At 44.2% G+C, this 15,737-nt stretch overlaps 1 protein-coding gene across 1 annotated transcript in view; it reads right to left on the bottom strand.

Moving 5' to 3' along the window:
- LOC114229658 (protein mono-ADP-ribosyltransferase PARP14-like) overlaps positions 1–15,737 on the bottom strand; it is a 63,280-nt gene that overhangs the window by 26,509 nt on the left and 21,034 nt on the right. The window contains exons 6-8 of the mRNA XM_054713917.1: positions 5,518–7,769; positions 3,105–3,341; positions 2,171–2,392 (exon numbers count right to left, since the gene is read on the bottom strand). Coding sequence (XP_054569892.1) covers positions 2,171–2,392; positions 3,105–3,341; positions 5,518–7,769 — 2,711 coding nt within the window. The remainder of the gene's footprint in view (positions 1–2,170; positions 2,393–3,104; positions 3,342–5,517; positions 7,770–15,737) is intronic.

The following is a 15,737-nucleotide window of genomic DNA, read 5'->3' on the forward strand; positions in this document are numbered from 1 at the left end:
CCCCCAACTGCTCTCCCCTGCAGGCCTGGTCCCCCCAACTACCCTCCCCTGCTGACATGGTTTCCCCCAACTGCCTCCCCTGCCAGCCTGGTCACCCCTAACTGCCCTTCCTGCTTGCCTGATCGCCCACAACTGCCCTGCCCTGCCAGCCTGGATCTCCCCCAACTGCCCTCCCTTACTAGCCTGGACTCCCCCAACTACCCTCCTCTCCTGGCCTGGTCACCCCTAACTGCCCACAACTGCCTTCCCCTGCAGGCCATCTTGTGGCAGCCATCTTGTGTCCACATTGGGGCAGCCATCTTTGACCACATGGGAGCAGCCATCTTGTGTATTGGAGTGATGGTCAATTTGCATATTACTCTTTTATTAGATAGGATAAACATTTCTCTGTTCATATGGAAGGAAATACTATACATTAAAAGAAGGTTAAGGGACATGTCAACTCCATTGCAAGATATAGGCCTTATTTGGATTCTGATTCAAACAAACAAGCTGTAAAAACAAAACATTTATGTGACAGTTGGAAACTTAAACACTGACTTGATAATTGATGAAATAAAGGAATGATTTTCAATTTATTTTATGTGTGAAACAGTATTGTGGTGTTGTTACCTTTTTTTAAGTGAAGGGAAACCCTTCTTCGTTTAAAAAAATTACGTTTTTACTAGAGACCCGGTACATGAAAATTCATGCACAGGAGGAGGGGCGTCCCTCAGCCCGGCCTGCCCCTCTCACAGTTCGGGAGCTCTCAGGGGCAGGAGGCGACCAGGCAATCAGGGGAAGGCAACACCCCATCACACCTCTGCTGCTACCACTGCCAGCAGCACAAGCCTTGGCCTGGCCCTGGTTACCTGTGCCTTGGGCAGCCCTAGTCTAGCTGGGCAGGCACCATCTGAGGCTTGCCTGTGCCTCAGGCCAGCCCTGGGGGGCTGGGGGGCTGGGGGGACTGGGGGACTCCAGAGGCAGGCACATAGGGCAGGCCCAGCCTTGCCACATGTCTACCGCCCCAGTGGGGATGAGGTGACTGGGCGCTGCCATCTTGTGGCTGTGGATGCCGCCATCTTTGAGTGCATGGCAGTCAATTAGCATATTCCCTCCTTATTGGCTGTGGGCATTGCCATCTTTGAGGGTGGGACAGTCAATTAGCATATTCCCTCATTAGCTGTGGGTGCCACCATCTTTGAGGGCAGGACAGTCAATTAGCATATTCCCTCCTTTTGGCTGTGAGTGCTGCCATCTTTGCAACAGCATTAGGGTCAATAAGCATATTCCCCCTTTACTAGATAGGATTGACTTGAGAGAGATAAGTGAAACAGCGATGAGACAGAAACATTGACTGTCTCCTACATGCCCCCTAACAGCGATTGAGCCTGAAAACCAGGCATGTGCCCTGACTGGGAATCAAACTTGCAACCTCTCGGTGCAAGGGACAATGCTGAACCAACTGAGCCACACAAGCCAGGGCCATGGTGTTGTTACTTTTTAAATTCCAATGTCTCAAATAAATACTGACTTGTTTATGGGTAAAATGTACATCTGGATTTGCTTCAAAATAATATGGGGTCCTGGCAAAGTGGCTTACTTGGTTGGAGTGTCCTCCCATACACCAGAAGGTTGTGGGTTGGGCACATATCTAGGCTTCAGGTTCAATTCCCAGTAGGTGTGTGTGCGATGTTTCTCACAACAATATCTCTCTATCTATCTCTCTCTCTCTCTATCTATCTCTCTCTCTCTCTCTCTCTCTCTTCCTCTCTCTTTCTCCCTTCCTGTCTCTCTAAAAACAAAAATTAATAAAAATATTCTCAGGTGATGATTAAGAATAAATAAATAATTTTTAAAATAATATGGGAAGAAGGGCAATAAATGGAGATAGAGATAAAACATATTAGCCATAGGTTGATAATTGTGAAGATGAGTGATGGTTATAAGGTAATTTATTATACTATTTTGTTTATGTTTGTACATGTTTGAGATTTTCCTAAATAAGGAGCTAAATTTTTTTCTATATCCATAACTTTCCTTGAAGATTGCCATGCTACACCTAGTCTACAGTGCTCTTTTACTTTCCTGCATGGGAAATACATGAAAGAAACAACCTGTTCGACCAAGAAGACATTGGATACCATTAGGGCTCAGTTGACGAAATAACAAGAAAAGAGTGAAGCGGTACCTGAATATTCCCGTGATCGCTCGGGTGCAGCAGAAAGCAAACCTCCTGTAAAGCTGTTGGTTGATTGTTGCTACTAAATTTGAACACTTCCGAAATGATCAACTCAGCAAAAACAGTCTTAGGAAACCCCAAATTGCCTGTTCCTATGGCTGGAAACGCAATTGAGTTTAAGGACAAGTTCTCAGTGATTTCCAAACATTTTCTGATTATGTCTTGCATGATCTGAAAAGTACAAAGCACATTCTTATACATTTTGCCTAGAAATGGGAGTTAGGACCAAAAAAAGAATTTAGCAACTTTGACTGTGATCTCTGTCTACTCCTTTTTGCTTTCAACAAAAGGCAGTCAGAAGGGGAAAGAAAAATACAGGAAAAGGAAAAGAGAATGTAAGAAACCCTTCAAAAAGATTCACATGCACTCAGCAATGAAGGAAAGAAGCAAAGCAACTACTGTTCTAATCCTTCATGCTCTTCCATTCTTCATGCCCTCACCTTGCCTTCCTCACTAAAGATGTGCTATCTTCACCTGGCCAGTGTGGCTCAGTGGTTGAGCATCATCCTATGAACCAGGAGGTCATGGTTCATTCCTGGTCAAGGTAAGTGCCTAGATTGCAAGCTCAATCCCCAGTAGGAGGTCATGCAGGAGGCAGCTGATCAATGATTCTCTCTCATTGATGTTTCTATCTCTCTCTCCCTCTCCCTTCCTCTCTGAAATAAATTAAAGGGGAAAAAAGGATGTGCTATCTTCAATAACTCTTCCCTGGCTTCAATAACTACTCTTCAGGACCAGTCAACTACACTAAAAGAAAGGGCCATAGTGATGGAACCTGCCAAGAATGTGATATTATTGCAGAAGAGAAACAGACAGGGTGCAATTACTGAAAAGAGAACAAAGGGGTCCCCAATTTCCCAGAGAATTTAAAACCAGATCCCACCTTCTGTGAAGATGTATCGCCATTGTTCCAGCTCGGAGCCACCACATGAAGCACTTGGTAGCATTGCAGATTACAACCAGTGGTTTGAAGAACTGTGCCCACATCAACAGCTATCCCTTGTCCAGCTGCGTTCAATTCCTTCTGGAGATTTGGCCCAGCTTTTGCCAAGAGGGCCTGAGAAAGGGGCCCACTATTAAGGTTCAGATCCCGAGGAATGGAGTTGATGACAACATCAGCCTAAAGACAAAACCAACAATTTGTTTCAAATTCTAACAAAAAGCATTCATCAAGGATTACTGTATTTGAGCCATTGGACTTGGCACAATGGGGACAACTAAAGATGACTGTTTTCAGAGACAAATACCACCCAAGACAATGTGTTATTAGATACTTATTTAAATTACACTTCAGGACAAAAGAGAGCTGTCAAAAAGTGGGGTCACTGAAGGAGCCAGAGGAAGTGCCATCGGTGGCCAGTGAGGACCCCCTGCGTGATGAGGGCCCTTTGGGAATAGTTGGAGCAGGCAGGGAGAGACGGGGAAATCATTCAGAAGGGGGAACGCATGCATGGAGGGTGTGAGCTGTTGAGCTGATAGAGTGGTTCTGCAGCAAAATGGTGCAAGCCAGGCTGGCAATGTTACCGTGGGGGTAGACTGCAGAGGACCTCAAGTGCCAGGCCACCTGGACTTCCCGACAGACAGTGAGAAGCTATGGAAGCGTTTCCAGCAGGACATGTGAGCAGATTAATCAGCTAGAGTAGGACACCAAGAGAAGAGAGGAGAAGGCATGTGACTAAGTCCTTTTCAAAGCTGTCCTGCATGGGTCACGGACGAGCAACACACGGCAGGTACTGTGGCATTGGAAGCCAAACCTCTATGGGAGAAAAAGGAATGGAAGAAATATCTTACTACTTAGTGTTCAAGATGGAAAAGGAATGGAACTCATCCCATTACTGACTCGCAGTCAAAGAGTTTCTTGTGTATGTATGTGTTGTTGTGGGTTTTTTTTTAAATGAGAAACAAAATCATTTTATAATATTTTTGAAATAGTGCCTGAACAAAATCCCATCATGCCTCTACCATTTGTTAGCTGTGAGAGTTGGGCCAATTACTTAGCCCCTATAAGTCTCATTCCTTCATCTCTTTGAAAAGAAGAATAATACTGGAATCTACCTCATGGCATTGAATGAGAAAATTAAGCCAAGCACTTAGCATCCTGCCTGTCACATACTAAGTAATCATTGTTAGCAATTATTCTTGTAATTATCATTTAAGCTTATTATATAAAGAAGATGACCCACAGAATGGAAAAAAATATTTGCAAATCATAATCTGGTAAGGGACCTGTATCCAAAATACATAAAGAACTCTTAAAATTCAGTAATAAAAAGAGAACCCAATTTCCCTAGCTGATTTGGCTCAGTGGACAGAATGTAAGCCTGTAAACTCAAGAGTCCCAGTTTCGATTCCAGTCCAGGGCACATGCCCAGGTTGCAGGCTCCATCCCCAGTAGAGAGTGTGCAGAGGCAGCCGATAAAGGATTCTTTTTCATCATTGATATTTCTATCTCTCTCTCCCTCTCCCAAACTGTCTGAAATCAATAAAAATATATTTTTTAAAAAGATAACCCAAATTAAAAGAGGACAAAGGATCTGAGTAGGTATTTCTCCGAAGAAGATAGGCAAATGGCCTTCCCTAGGAATCTCTCCCCAGGCCTGCCCACAATCCTCAAAGTAAGGAAGGAACATCAGGCACAGCAGGGGCTTCAAGGGCTATTCCCATTACTTAGAGCCTGTATTGAAAAGGTTGTTAAAAACGTTTTTAAAAAACAAATTGCCGCCCCCCCCCCCCGCCCCGGCCCCCGGCAGACCTACAATAACTGTCCCCACATAATACTCACACCACTTCCAGGTGCAGTTTGGACTTTCCTTCCCACAGTTTCTTACTGGTGCTGGGTGCTGATTGGCCCTCAAACTCAGGCCTCCAGGCTCAACCTGGTTCAGCTCCATTGACAAGATTCCTGTCTTCTGTCCCCACTCTACACTCTAACTTTCTATATCTGCTATCAGTAAATTTGATAGGAAATTAACCTCAGATTTGCCAAAATATGACAGGAACGAAGGCCATGAATAAATACAGAGAGCCGTGTAATTGTAAGCTATTATTGTGGATTTTCACATTTACTGGGAACCTGGTGATCTGAATACACTTCCAGGTCCCACACACAACTGGCCACTCTCTATCAGTAAATGCTGTGGTGAAGTGGCCCAATTTTCTAAGGAAACTTGTTTCCAGGTCAGCATGGAGAGCATGGGGTTCTCCCCCTAATTCTCCCTTGATCCTAATCTTCCTTTGGCAACAGACTCCCTGAAGTTGCAGCACCTAGTGGGTGTTCTGTAAAAAGGGACACTCACCATAGCATTCTGCACATCTCCTTTCACCAACAGGATCCTCAGACCGCCTGGGCACAGCAGCATTTGTCTGTTCCCATCATCGTTTCTCGGGCCCGGCTGGACTCCTGCTGGTACACTGGGCAGGGAAGCAGTATCAGGCTTGTTGTTTTTAAACACAGTTTTCACAGTTTCAGCAAAGGCCTCAACAGTCTTCTCAGCTAAATCCACAAGGTAAACCTCTTTCAAGGTGCATCCAGCCGAGTTATACTGGAAGGTTTCCTTGATGGCCAAAACAATGGTCTCCACACACTGGGATAAGGGAAAGCCACCGTCTCCAGAACTAATGGCAGGGATGGCTATGGAATGGAACTGGAATTCATCAGCCAAACAGAGACTTCTTTTCACGGCTTTCTTTAACAGTAACAAACACCCTGAAACATCATTGCTGTCCCACTTGGGTCCTACTGCGTGGATCACCTGGTGGTATGGGAGCTTCCCTGGTTTCGAGATGGTGGCATGGCCAGTTGGGATCTTACCCTTTTTCTTCACTATCCGGTCACAGTCTGCTTGGAGCTCAGGGCCAGCTGCCTTTGAAAGAGCAGCAGCCAGGCCCCCACTGAGACGGAGGTTCTCATTTGCGGCATTCACCACCACTTCAACAGGAAACCGTGTCAAGTCGCCTTGCTGTACAATCAGGGAGACTCCAGGGGCCAATTCTGTCCGACAGGAGCATTTCTGCCCATCACTGCCACCTCCCTCCTTCTGTTCTTCATTCTGCAGTAGTTCCACAAAACAACCAAATGACCGTACCTCACGTTTGTAATACCATGATTTCTCCTGGAAGGACTGGCTGGCTCCTGGCTTATCAATACTGATGCTTTGAACACAAACTGAATCCCTGGCTTGCTTGAGGATGTTCATTCCCTCTAGGACTTCGGCCTTTGAGCCAGTTAGTAAAATGCCTTTTGGTTTGTTCCTAGAATTGAAATCTACCTGAACATTTAGCTTGTTCACCTTTATCTTTTGCAAAAATAGCTTCTTCTCTGCCTTTAAATAATCAATAACTAAGGGAGGCTTTACTTCAAGGAATCTCTCTATTTTCATGTTTTTTCCCACAAAGTCAGAAAGGAAGTTGTAGATTTCATTTACTTCTCTCACGCAGCCTGCAATAATGACCTCAGCTGTGGTTCCTGAAGTTAACTCATTGATCGTTACAGTCTTTGAGGAGGAATTATGTTTCTTAGGCAAATTGTTAGTGATGGCTTTCCATCTCCTGCTGTTAAGAAATTCCCTGTCCTCAATGTCTATGCGCTTATAACTTAGGGCACTGACCATTTGCTTTTCAGCTTCTACTAGGACTTCAGAAGAACAGCCGGTTAAGAAAACAGTTGTGCCCTCTAGCTCATAAACTGCAAGAATTTTCTGTGCTATCAAAAGAGACTTGGAGAGTTCTGAACAGTCGACCTGTTGCAAAAACTGGGAAACCTCAGGGGGAAGCTGAATGCTTTTCTGAACCATGGTGTACATCTTTTCCTGGACTTCACACTTTGCTTTATACACATCTATAGCGAGTCCTTTAAAGCACATGTGTTGGGTGGCTTCGTCATAAAAAATCTCCATCTCTGGGTACTCCCTGCGGAGACGCTCCTGTACACCGCTGTGGCACAAGAGAGAATACTTTCTTGGAGAAATGGCCACTTTCTCCTTCAGACTTTGCTCTTCTCTTTTAATTTTTTGAGTGGCGTTTTCTATTAATTCCTTGATTTGTGGCTCAATGTTTTCTACATCCTCTGATTTCCCCACTAAGGTTACAATCCCCATATCTGTATCAAACTCAATCAAAACTCTTTCATCTCCTAAGTCATTTTTCATGATGTCCCACACTACTGCATCCACTTTAAATGGGGTGACTTTAAATCTAGACCTGATGCTGAAGAAGGCTGTGGAAGCGTCTTTCTTCCAGTTCTTGATTCTTTTTCTTCCTTGATTGACTAAGGTGGCTGCAGGTCTGATGGTAACTTCACCATTGAGTGGGGACCATGTTAGCTCACAGTGAGAACGTCTCACTTCTTCATTTATCGCCTCAATCAGATGACTCCTTTTGTGTAAGAACTTCCATAAAGAAAGATCCAAAGGTTCTTTAAATGGTGCTGGAAGCTTGATCAGAGGCTTCTCCGTTCCATACAAAGCTGTGCCCAAAGAGGTATAGTATGGGAACACGGAGAGCGGCATATTATTGAGGTCAAGCTTCTTGGTCATGATGGTGTCTAACACTTAAAAGGAAAGAAATAAAATAATGTTATCCCATGGTAATATGTTTCAAATGAAAACAAACAAACAAAACTTTCCAATTGTGGGGGGTTGGGGGGGAATCCTAGTGTTTGTAGAACTTTGATGTTACAACATGGTATTAAAAGGGCAGCTCTGCCCTAACTAGTTTGGCTCAGTGGATAGAGCGTCAGCCTAAGGACTGAAGGGTCCCAGGTTCGATTCCAGTCAAGGGCATGTACCTTGGTTGCGGGCACATACCCAGTGGGGAGTGTGCAGGAGGCAGCTGATCGATGTCTCTCTCTCATCGATGTTTCTAACTCTCTATCCCTCTCCCTTCATCTCTGTAAAAAATCAGCAAAGTATATTTTTTTTTAAAAAAAGGGCAGCTCTACTATCAAACTGCTCAAATATAAATTCATATGTATTAACACTGCACAGGTATCCCTTGTGTAATGGAGTAATTACTTTCTGGCCAAGATCACTGTCTGGTGAAACTTTGTTATGTAAATTCTATTTTCTGTTTTTCTGATAACACTGATATATCACCACCAGGTGAAGAAATATATATGACTTTGGTCACCAGCATGGGGGTACTGTTTGCCCCAGTGTGAAGAATATTCTGGTGCTTAAAGCCAACCTTGTCTAAGAATCATGCTATGTGCTGTTTCTTGTGCCTCTCACAATGTTAGGCTTCATAGATGACTCAGATTCCATTATTACTTCCAAGGGGAGGAGCATAATAATAATTTTCATAGCTTACTAAGTGTCAGACACTATTCTAAGTGCTTTACATATATTTAATTAATTTTATCCTCATTACAACCCTTTGAGATAGAGACATTATTATTATCATCACTATTTGCAAATGATAAAACTCAGGCTAGCCCTAGCCGGTTTGGCTCAGTGGATAGAGCATCGGCCTGTGGATTGAAGGGTCCTGGGTTCGATTCTGGTCAATGGCACATGCCTGGGTTTTGGGCTCGATTCTCAGTGTGGGGTGTGCAGGAGGCAGCCAATCAATGATTCTTTCTCATCACTGATGTTTCTATCTCTCTATCTCTCCCTTCCTCTTTGAAATCAATAAAAATATATAAAAATAAAATAAAAATCTTTAAAAAAAAAACCTCAGGCTAGTGAAAATTAGATAACTCAAACAGGGTCATGTAGAGTGTAAATATCTGAGCTAAGATTCAAACCAGTGTCTGTCTGGCCCCAAAGGACACTCTCTTGCCCTTCTACCAGGGGTTCCAAATCAAGGTCATCTTCAAAGTCATCAGAGCCCAGTCCAGAGACTGATTCGGCAAGTCCTGCACCTCCCCCATCCCTGCTACAGTCTCTTGCCACATTTACTGGGACAGTCGCTAGGATAGTATATGGGCATGTCTGTGGGAGGGTGGGAGGATACTCTTCTTCCCAAACTCATTTTGTGGTAGTTATTAGACAGGTACAAGGAGTTTAAGAAGAAAGGGAATTAGAATGAATTCCAGTAACTTGGATTAAAATAGCATCCTTGTGGAAAGATGTTAAAAATAACTTCAGTTGGGGGGAAGAACCAAGATGGCGGCATAGGTAAACACCTATACTTGCTGCCTCTCACAACCACATCAAAATTACAACTAAAAGGCAGAACAACTACCCCCCAGAACCTTGGGAAAGCTGGCTGACTGGAAGTTCCACAACTAGAGAGGTGAAGAAAGCGCATTGAGACTGGTAAGAGATGCGGAGTGCAAAATGTGCTGGCACCCGGATGTGCTGCTTTTTCAATCAGAAGGAAGATACAAGCTCCCGCTTGCTCTGAACTCCAGTTACGGGCAAGACTCTGGGAAACCCAAACACGTACAGGGAGAAACTGGACTGTCTGGCATCGGGACAGCAACGCAAGGGCGGCTTTCTCTCAGAGGTGCTCGCAGCAATCATTATTCCTGTACGGGGACACGGGACGCGGAGACCCAGGGACCTCTCCTGTGCAGGGCTTACTGGCAGCCATTGATGTTTGCTCCACCCTGGTAATTCCCAGAGACCCTGCCCCACCCAATTTACAAACCCACCCAAGCTGTGCGCATTGGCTTTTGCATATGAATGGCCTGTACTTTCTCTGCCTAAAACCTGTCAAACTGCAGCTGGGTCAGAGCCCCACAGCTTCCAAAAGAAGGTCCAAGGCCCAGCAGCAGCATCCGGCCTTGCTTCACAGCTGGGCCTCGTCTGGGCACTTCCAAATACCTTACAAAGAGGAGGAAACTGCAGATGTCTCTGTAGCTCCTGCTGGGTGGCCCCAGACAGTGGCTGACCTTGCATCTCCTTGGAGATCCAAGAGCCAGTGTACCCAATGGTCAGTGTGAGACCATACTAGATTACAACTCTTCACATCCATAAGAGACACACTCAAGGGGCAGACTCAGTGAGCACCAAAGTCCCAGTGAAGCAAGTCCTTTCCCATAAGGGTGTCTCCTGCACAACAGATCTTCCAGTGTAGACACAGCTGGTCATCACAGCCAATTGGCCTGGAGGTCAAATTCCTCCCATTGATACCAATAGCAATCAAGGGTTAACTATATATATAAGAAGACTATACACACAGCCTACAAAGGAGTGCACCAAGAGCGTCCACCTCAGGTGACCCAGAGGCTGAGCCACTGGGCCCTATAGGACACCTAACACACAAGACACTCTATCAACTCAAGGAGACTTAGCAGCTACCCAGTTCATAGAAACAAACACAGGGAAGCAGCCAAAATGTGGAGACAAAGAAACAAGTCACAAATGAAAGAAATGGAGGAAAGAAAATGACTGGATATAGAGTTCAAAATCATGGTTATAAGGTTACTCAAGAATCTTCTAGAAATCTCCGAGAAATTTAGTGAGACCTTCAAGGATATGGAAAAGGACCAATCAGAAATTAAGCATACACTGACTGAAATAAAGAATAATATACAGAGATTCAACAGCAGACTAGAGGATCCCAAGAATCAAGTCAAAGATTTGAAATACGAGGAAGCAAAAAACACCCAAGCAGAAAAGAAAAAAGAAAAAAGAATCCAAAAATATGAAGATAGTGTAAGGAGCCTCTGGGACACTTCAAACGTACCAACATCCGAATTATAGGGGTGCCAGAAAAAGAGAGAGAGCAAGATATTGAAAACCTATTTGAAGAAATAATGACAGAAAACTTCCCCTACCTGGTGAAAGAAGTAGACTTACAAGTCCAGGAAGCACTGAGAACCCCAAACAAGAGGAATCCAAAGAGGACCACACGAAGACACATCATAATTAAAATGCCAAGGGCAAAAGACAAACAGAGAATATTAAAAGCAGCAAGAGAAAAAAAGTTGGTTGCCTACAAGGGAGTACCCATACGACTGTCAGCTGATTTCTCAACAGAAACTATGCAGGCCAGACGGGAATGGCAAGTAATATACAAGGTGATGAATAGCAAGAATCTACAACCAAGATTACTCTACCCAGCAAAGCAATCATTTAGAATTGAAGGTCAGGTAAAGAGCTTCACAGACAAGAAAAAGCTAAAGGAGTTCATCACCACCAAACCAGTATTATATGAAATGCTGAAGGGTATTCTCTAAGAAGAGGAAGAAGAAGAAAAAGGTAAAGATAAAAAAATTATGAACAACAAAGTGACAACAAATACATATCTATCAACAAGTGAACCTAAAAATCAAATGATTAAAAAACTTGATGAAGAGAACAGACTGGTGAATGTAATAGATTCAGGGGCATGGAAAGGGAGCAGACTGACAATTCTCGGGGGGAAGGGGATGTTTGGGATGCGGGAAGAGATTGTACAAAGAGCTTACATCTATGGATGAGGTCAGTGGGGGTGGGAGGAGGCCTGGAATAGGGTGGGAACCGGGTGGAGGGGAGCTATGGGGGGAAAAAAGAGGAACATCTGTAACAATCTGAACAATAAAGATTTTTTTTTTAATTTCAAAAAAGAAATAACTTCAATTGTTATGATTGGATCCTAGGCCTTGAGCCAGACATAATAAAAAGAACATGGCCTTCAGAGATCCAGACACATAGCCTCAACTTCCCCATGTGGCCCCGTACACGCTACAAGCCTGGGCAGTACCAGTGACCACTAATACTGACTGAGCACCCACCATGTACCAAGCACTTTGCAGATATAATTTCATTTAATCCTCATAATGTTCCTGCGAGATAAGTAATAGCAGGAACTCTGTTTTACACATGAGAAAACAGAGGATTTTGTGGGTTAAGTAACTTGTCCAAGATCACAAAACTAGTAAGCACCAAAGCCAGATGTGAACTTGGGTCTATTTGATCCAAGAACCATCAAAGATATCTTAAATTTTCCATCCCATTTCCTCTTCTGTAAAGAAAGAATAACTATATCTAACAATGCAGGTTATTATGGGAATTCAGTGAGATACTATGGCAGAAAAGAGCAAAAAATCTCACGTGCAATAGGTGTTTAATAAGTGTTCCCTTCCTTACGATTTTGTGAATCAGATTTTGAGAAATTGAACCAAATAATTTCAGAGTGAAGTGCCTAACATTCATCTCAAATAATCTACATATAAAACAATCTGTTCTTAATCCATCTTTATCTATAGTTTGCCTCATTATTGGTAACCCACCATAAGAGGTGAAATATCCCACAAGAAAAATTCATGTTATAGGTGAACAGGAAACTGGGGAAAAGTGGAGAACTTAAAAGCATTGATTATGGGCCCAGACTGCCAAGGTTCAAATCCTGCCTCTGCCACTTACTAGGTGTGTAACCTTGGTCAAGTGATTTGACCTTTCTGTACCTCAGTTTCTTCATTTGTAAAATAAGGATTACCATAATAGAAATGCCTGTAAAGCAATGTCTATAAATCCACTTTGTAGCACTCTGAGAGCTCTGCAAATGTTCAGAGTGAGAAAGGGAAAGTCAGGGTATCTTAGACCCTGGAAAACAGGGAATGAACGAGGTTAGGGAGGAGGCGTGACCAACATAGTCAGATGGTTCAAAGATGTCAAATTAAATGGAACCTTTGAGAGGATCCTACTGTTCACAGGTGTAACTCGGATATAAAATAAACCTCAAAAGACTTGGGAAGAAGGCGGCTTGCAGGACCGAGGTGAGGGAGTGGTTGTGAGTGAATGAGGGGTTGTGGACATGTGTGTTGTGTGTGTGAGTGAGTGAGGAACAGTCAGATACTGCCGGAGGATCAGGAGCTAGCAGACCAGGCTCTCTTGGACAGGGAGCCCCTGGCATTGCTGCAGGCATTCCCCATGCTGCCGGACTCAGGCACGGAACTCATGCCATCTTGAAGGGGAGAGTGGTCTCCTCTAGGAACTCAACATCACCAACATCCAGACTGGCCTTGGACACTGCCTGGGACCCTGCAGCCACACCAGCCAAAGTCTTGCTGCCCGGCCCACAGACCTGTAGACCCTAGGACATCCACCTCCAAGGGTGCATGGTTCCCTCAGCAAAAACTCAGACGTCCCCCTCCCTGACTGCCGGTCCATAGACACTGTGGTCACCCTGCTCCAGTGTGCGGGTCCCCCAGACTGCCACCCAAGCAGGCGGCCCCAGGGTGCCTCTGTGAACCTCCGCTGGGTGCGCGCATATCCAACTAAGGGCACAGGGCCCCTGCAACAGAAACTGGCACCTCCCTCTCCCTGGCTGCCAACCTCTGGATACCGCGGTCATGCTGCTCCAGCATGCAGGGCCCCTCTGTGAGCTGCGACTGGGCACATGCCTCTCCAACCAAGGGCACATGGTTCCCTCAGCAGGATCCATGACTTCCTCCTCCTGGCTACCTGCTTCTGGACACGTTGGTGAGTTACTGAGGACTTGCCACACCGTTCCAGCCACAGACTGATGGCTCCTGGACCCCCTCATTACTCACAGAGGGAAATCACCAGCTGCTGGCTCCTGGACCCCCTCATTACTCGCAGAGGGACTTCACCTTGGCCAGAGTCCCACTGCCTCTACCACAGAGTATGGGACAGCTGCCCCCCACCGTCATGGGTTCTGGGACCCTTGTAGTGAGTTGCAGAGTGATGCTACCCCAGTAAGAGTCACACAACACTGGCCAAGGTCACAGTACCTGAGGCTCAAGCCCTGAGACCCCTTCCTCCCAGGCTGTGGACTCTGAGAACTCACAGTGAACACATACCAGTGAGACCTCAGGCAACCCTTTTCACAAGAGCCAGAACCAGATCACATCCACAACAGCTTGCACATTGAAGCTGGGGGTGAGTCACATTGCCAGACAATCTATGACGAGACTTCATCCACGAATCAGAAACTAACATTCAAGACCCAAGTACATCAGAAGAACCCAAATAGCTCAAGTAGGGGGCTCCACTAGATCACCAAGCCCAGGGGATCTGAGAGTCTGCATCACTGGGTCCCCAAAATCATCAACTACATAGCACCACCCCCAAAAGAACCTGTGTAGCAAAGCAGTTAGATCTAAGACATAGAAACAATTAAAACGTTACAGCAACAAATGGGGAGACAACAAAACAATCTCCAAAGGAAAGAAAAAGAGGAATCACCAGAGAAGGAGTTAAATGAAGTGGAGACAAGTAACTTGTCAGAGAAAGAATTCAGAGTAATGGTTATAAGGATGCTTAAATGTCTGGATGACAAACACACACAAATCAATGAGAATTATAAGGAGCTGAATGAGAATGTTACCAACATGAAAAGGAATCAAGAGGAACTGAAGAATGACATAGCTGCAATAAAGAACACAATGGAAGGCTTCAACAGTAGACTAGAAGAAGTTGAGGACTGCATCAGCAAGTTAGAAGATGAGGTAGAAAAAAACACACCCAAACACAGCAGCAACTGGAAAGAAAACTTAAAATGCAGGAGGAGAGCCTAAGGGAGCTTTCAGACGACATGAAATGAAACAAAATCCGCATAATAGGGGTGCCAGAATAAAAGGAAGTGGAGGAAGGAATAGAAAACCTGTTTGAAGAAAAAATGACAGAAAACACCCTGATGTTGGGAAGAAAAAAGCCACACAAGTCCAAGAAGCACATAGAGTTCCAAACAAGATGAACCCAAAAAGACCGACACCAAGACACATCATAATTAAATTGGCAAACATCAACAACAAAGTAAGAATTCTAAAGGCTGCCAGAGAGAGACAGAAAGTTACCTACAAGGGATCTCCCATTAGAATATCAACTTATTTCTCAACAGAAACACATCAGGCCAGAAGGGAATGGAATGAAATATACAAAGCGATGCAAAGCAAGGGACTGAATCCAAGAAAACTATATCAACAAGGCTATCAATAAAAATTGAAGGTGAAATCAGGAGCTTCACAGACTAAAAAGGGCTAAGGGACTTTATTACCACCAAGCCAGCAATGCAAGAAATGCTAAAGGGACTGCTATAAAAAGAAGAAATAGAAAGGGAAGAAGGTACACAGGCATAAAAAATAAAAATGGCGACTAACAATTACCTATCAATAACAACCTTAAATGTAAAAGGATTAAATGCTCCAATCAAAAGACATAAGGTAGCTGAATGGATAAGAATACATGACCCATATATTTTCTGTTTACAAGAGACCCACCTCAGAACCAAGGACTCACACAGACTGATAGTGAAGGGATTGAAAAAAAATTTTTCAGGCAAATGGAAAGGAGAAAAATGCTGGGGTAGCAATACTTACATCTGACCAAAATAGACCTCAAAGTGAAGGCCATAACAAGAGATAAGGAGGGCCACTTCATAATACTAAAGGGAGCAACTCAACAAGAGGACATACATAACTCTGGTAAACATATATGCACCCAATACAGGAGCACACAAATACATAAAAAAACTTCTGGAAAATATCAAGGGAGAGATCAACAACAATACAATCATAGTAGGGGACTTTAATACCCCATTGACACCACTGGATAAATCCTCTAGACAAAAAATCAGCAAAGAAATAGAAATCCTAAATGACTCACTAGATCAGATGGACTTAATT

The sequence above is a fragment of the Eptesicus fuscus genome, chromosome 3 (assembly GCF_027574615.1).
Source record: "Eptesicus fuscus isolate TK198812 chromosome 3, DD_ASM_mEF_20220401, whole genome shotgun sequence".
NCBI lineage: Eukaryota > Metazoa > Chordata > Mammalia > Chiroptera > Vespertilionidae > Eptesicus > Eptesicus fuscus.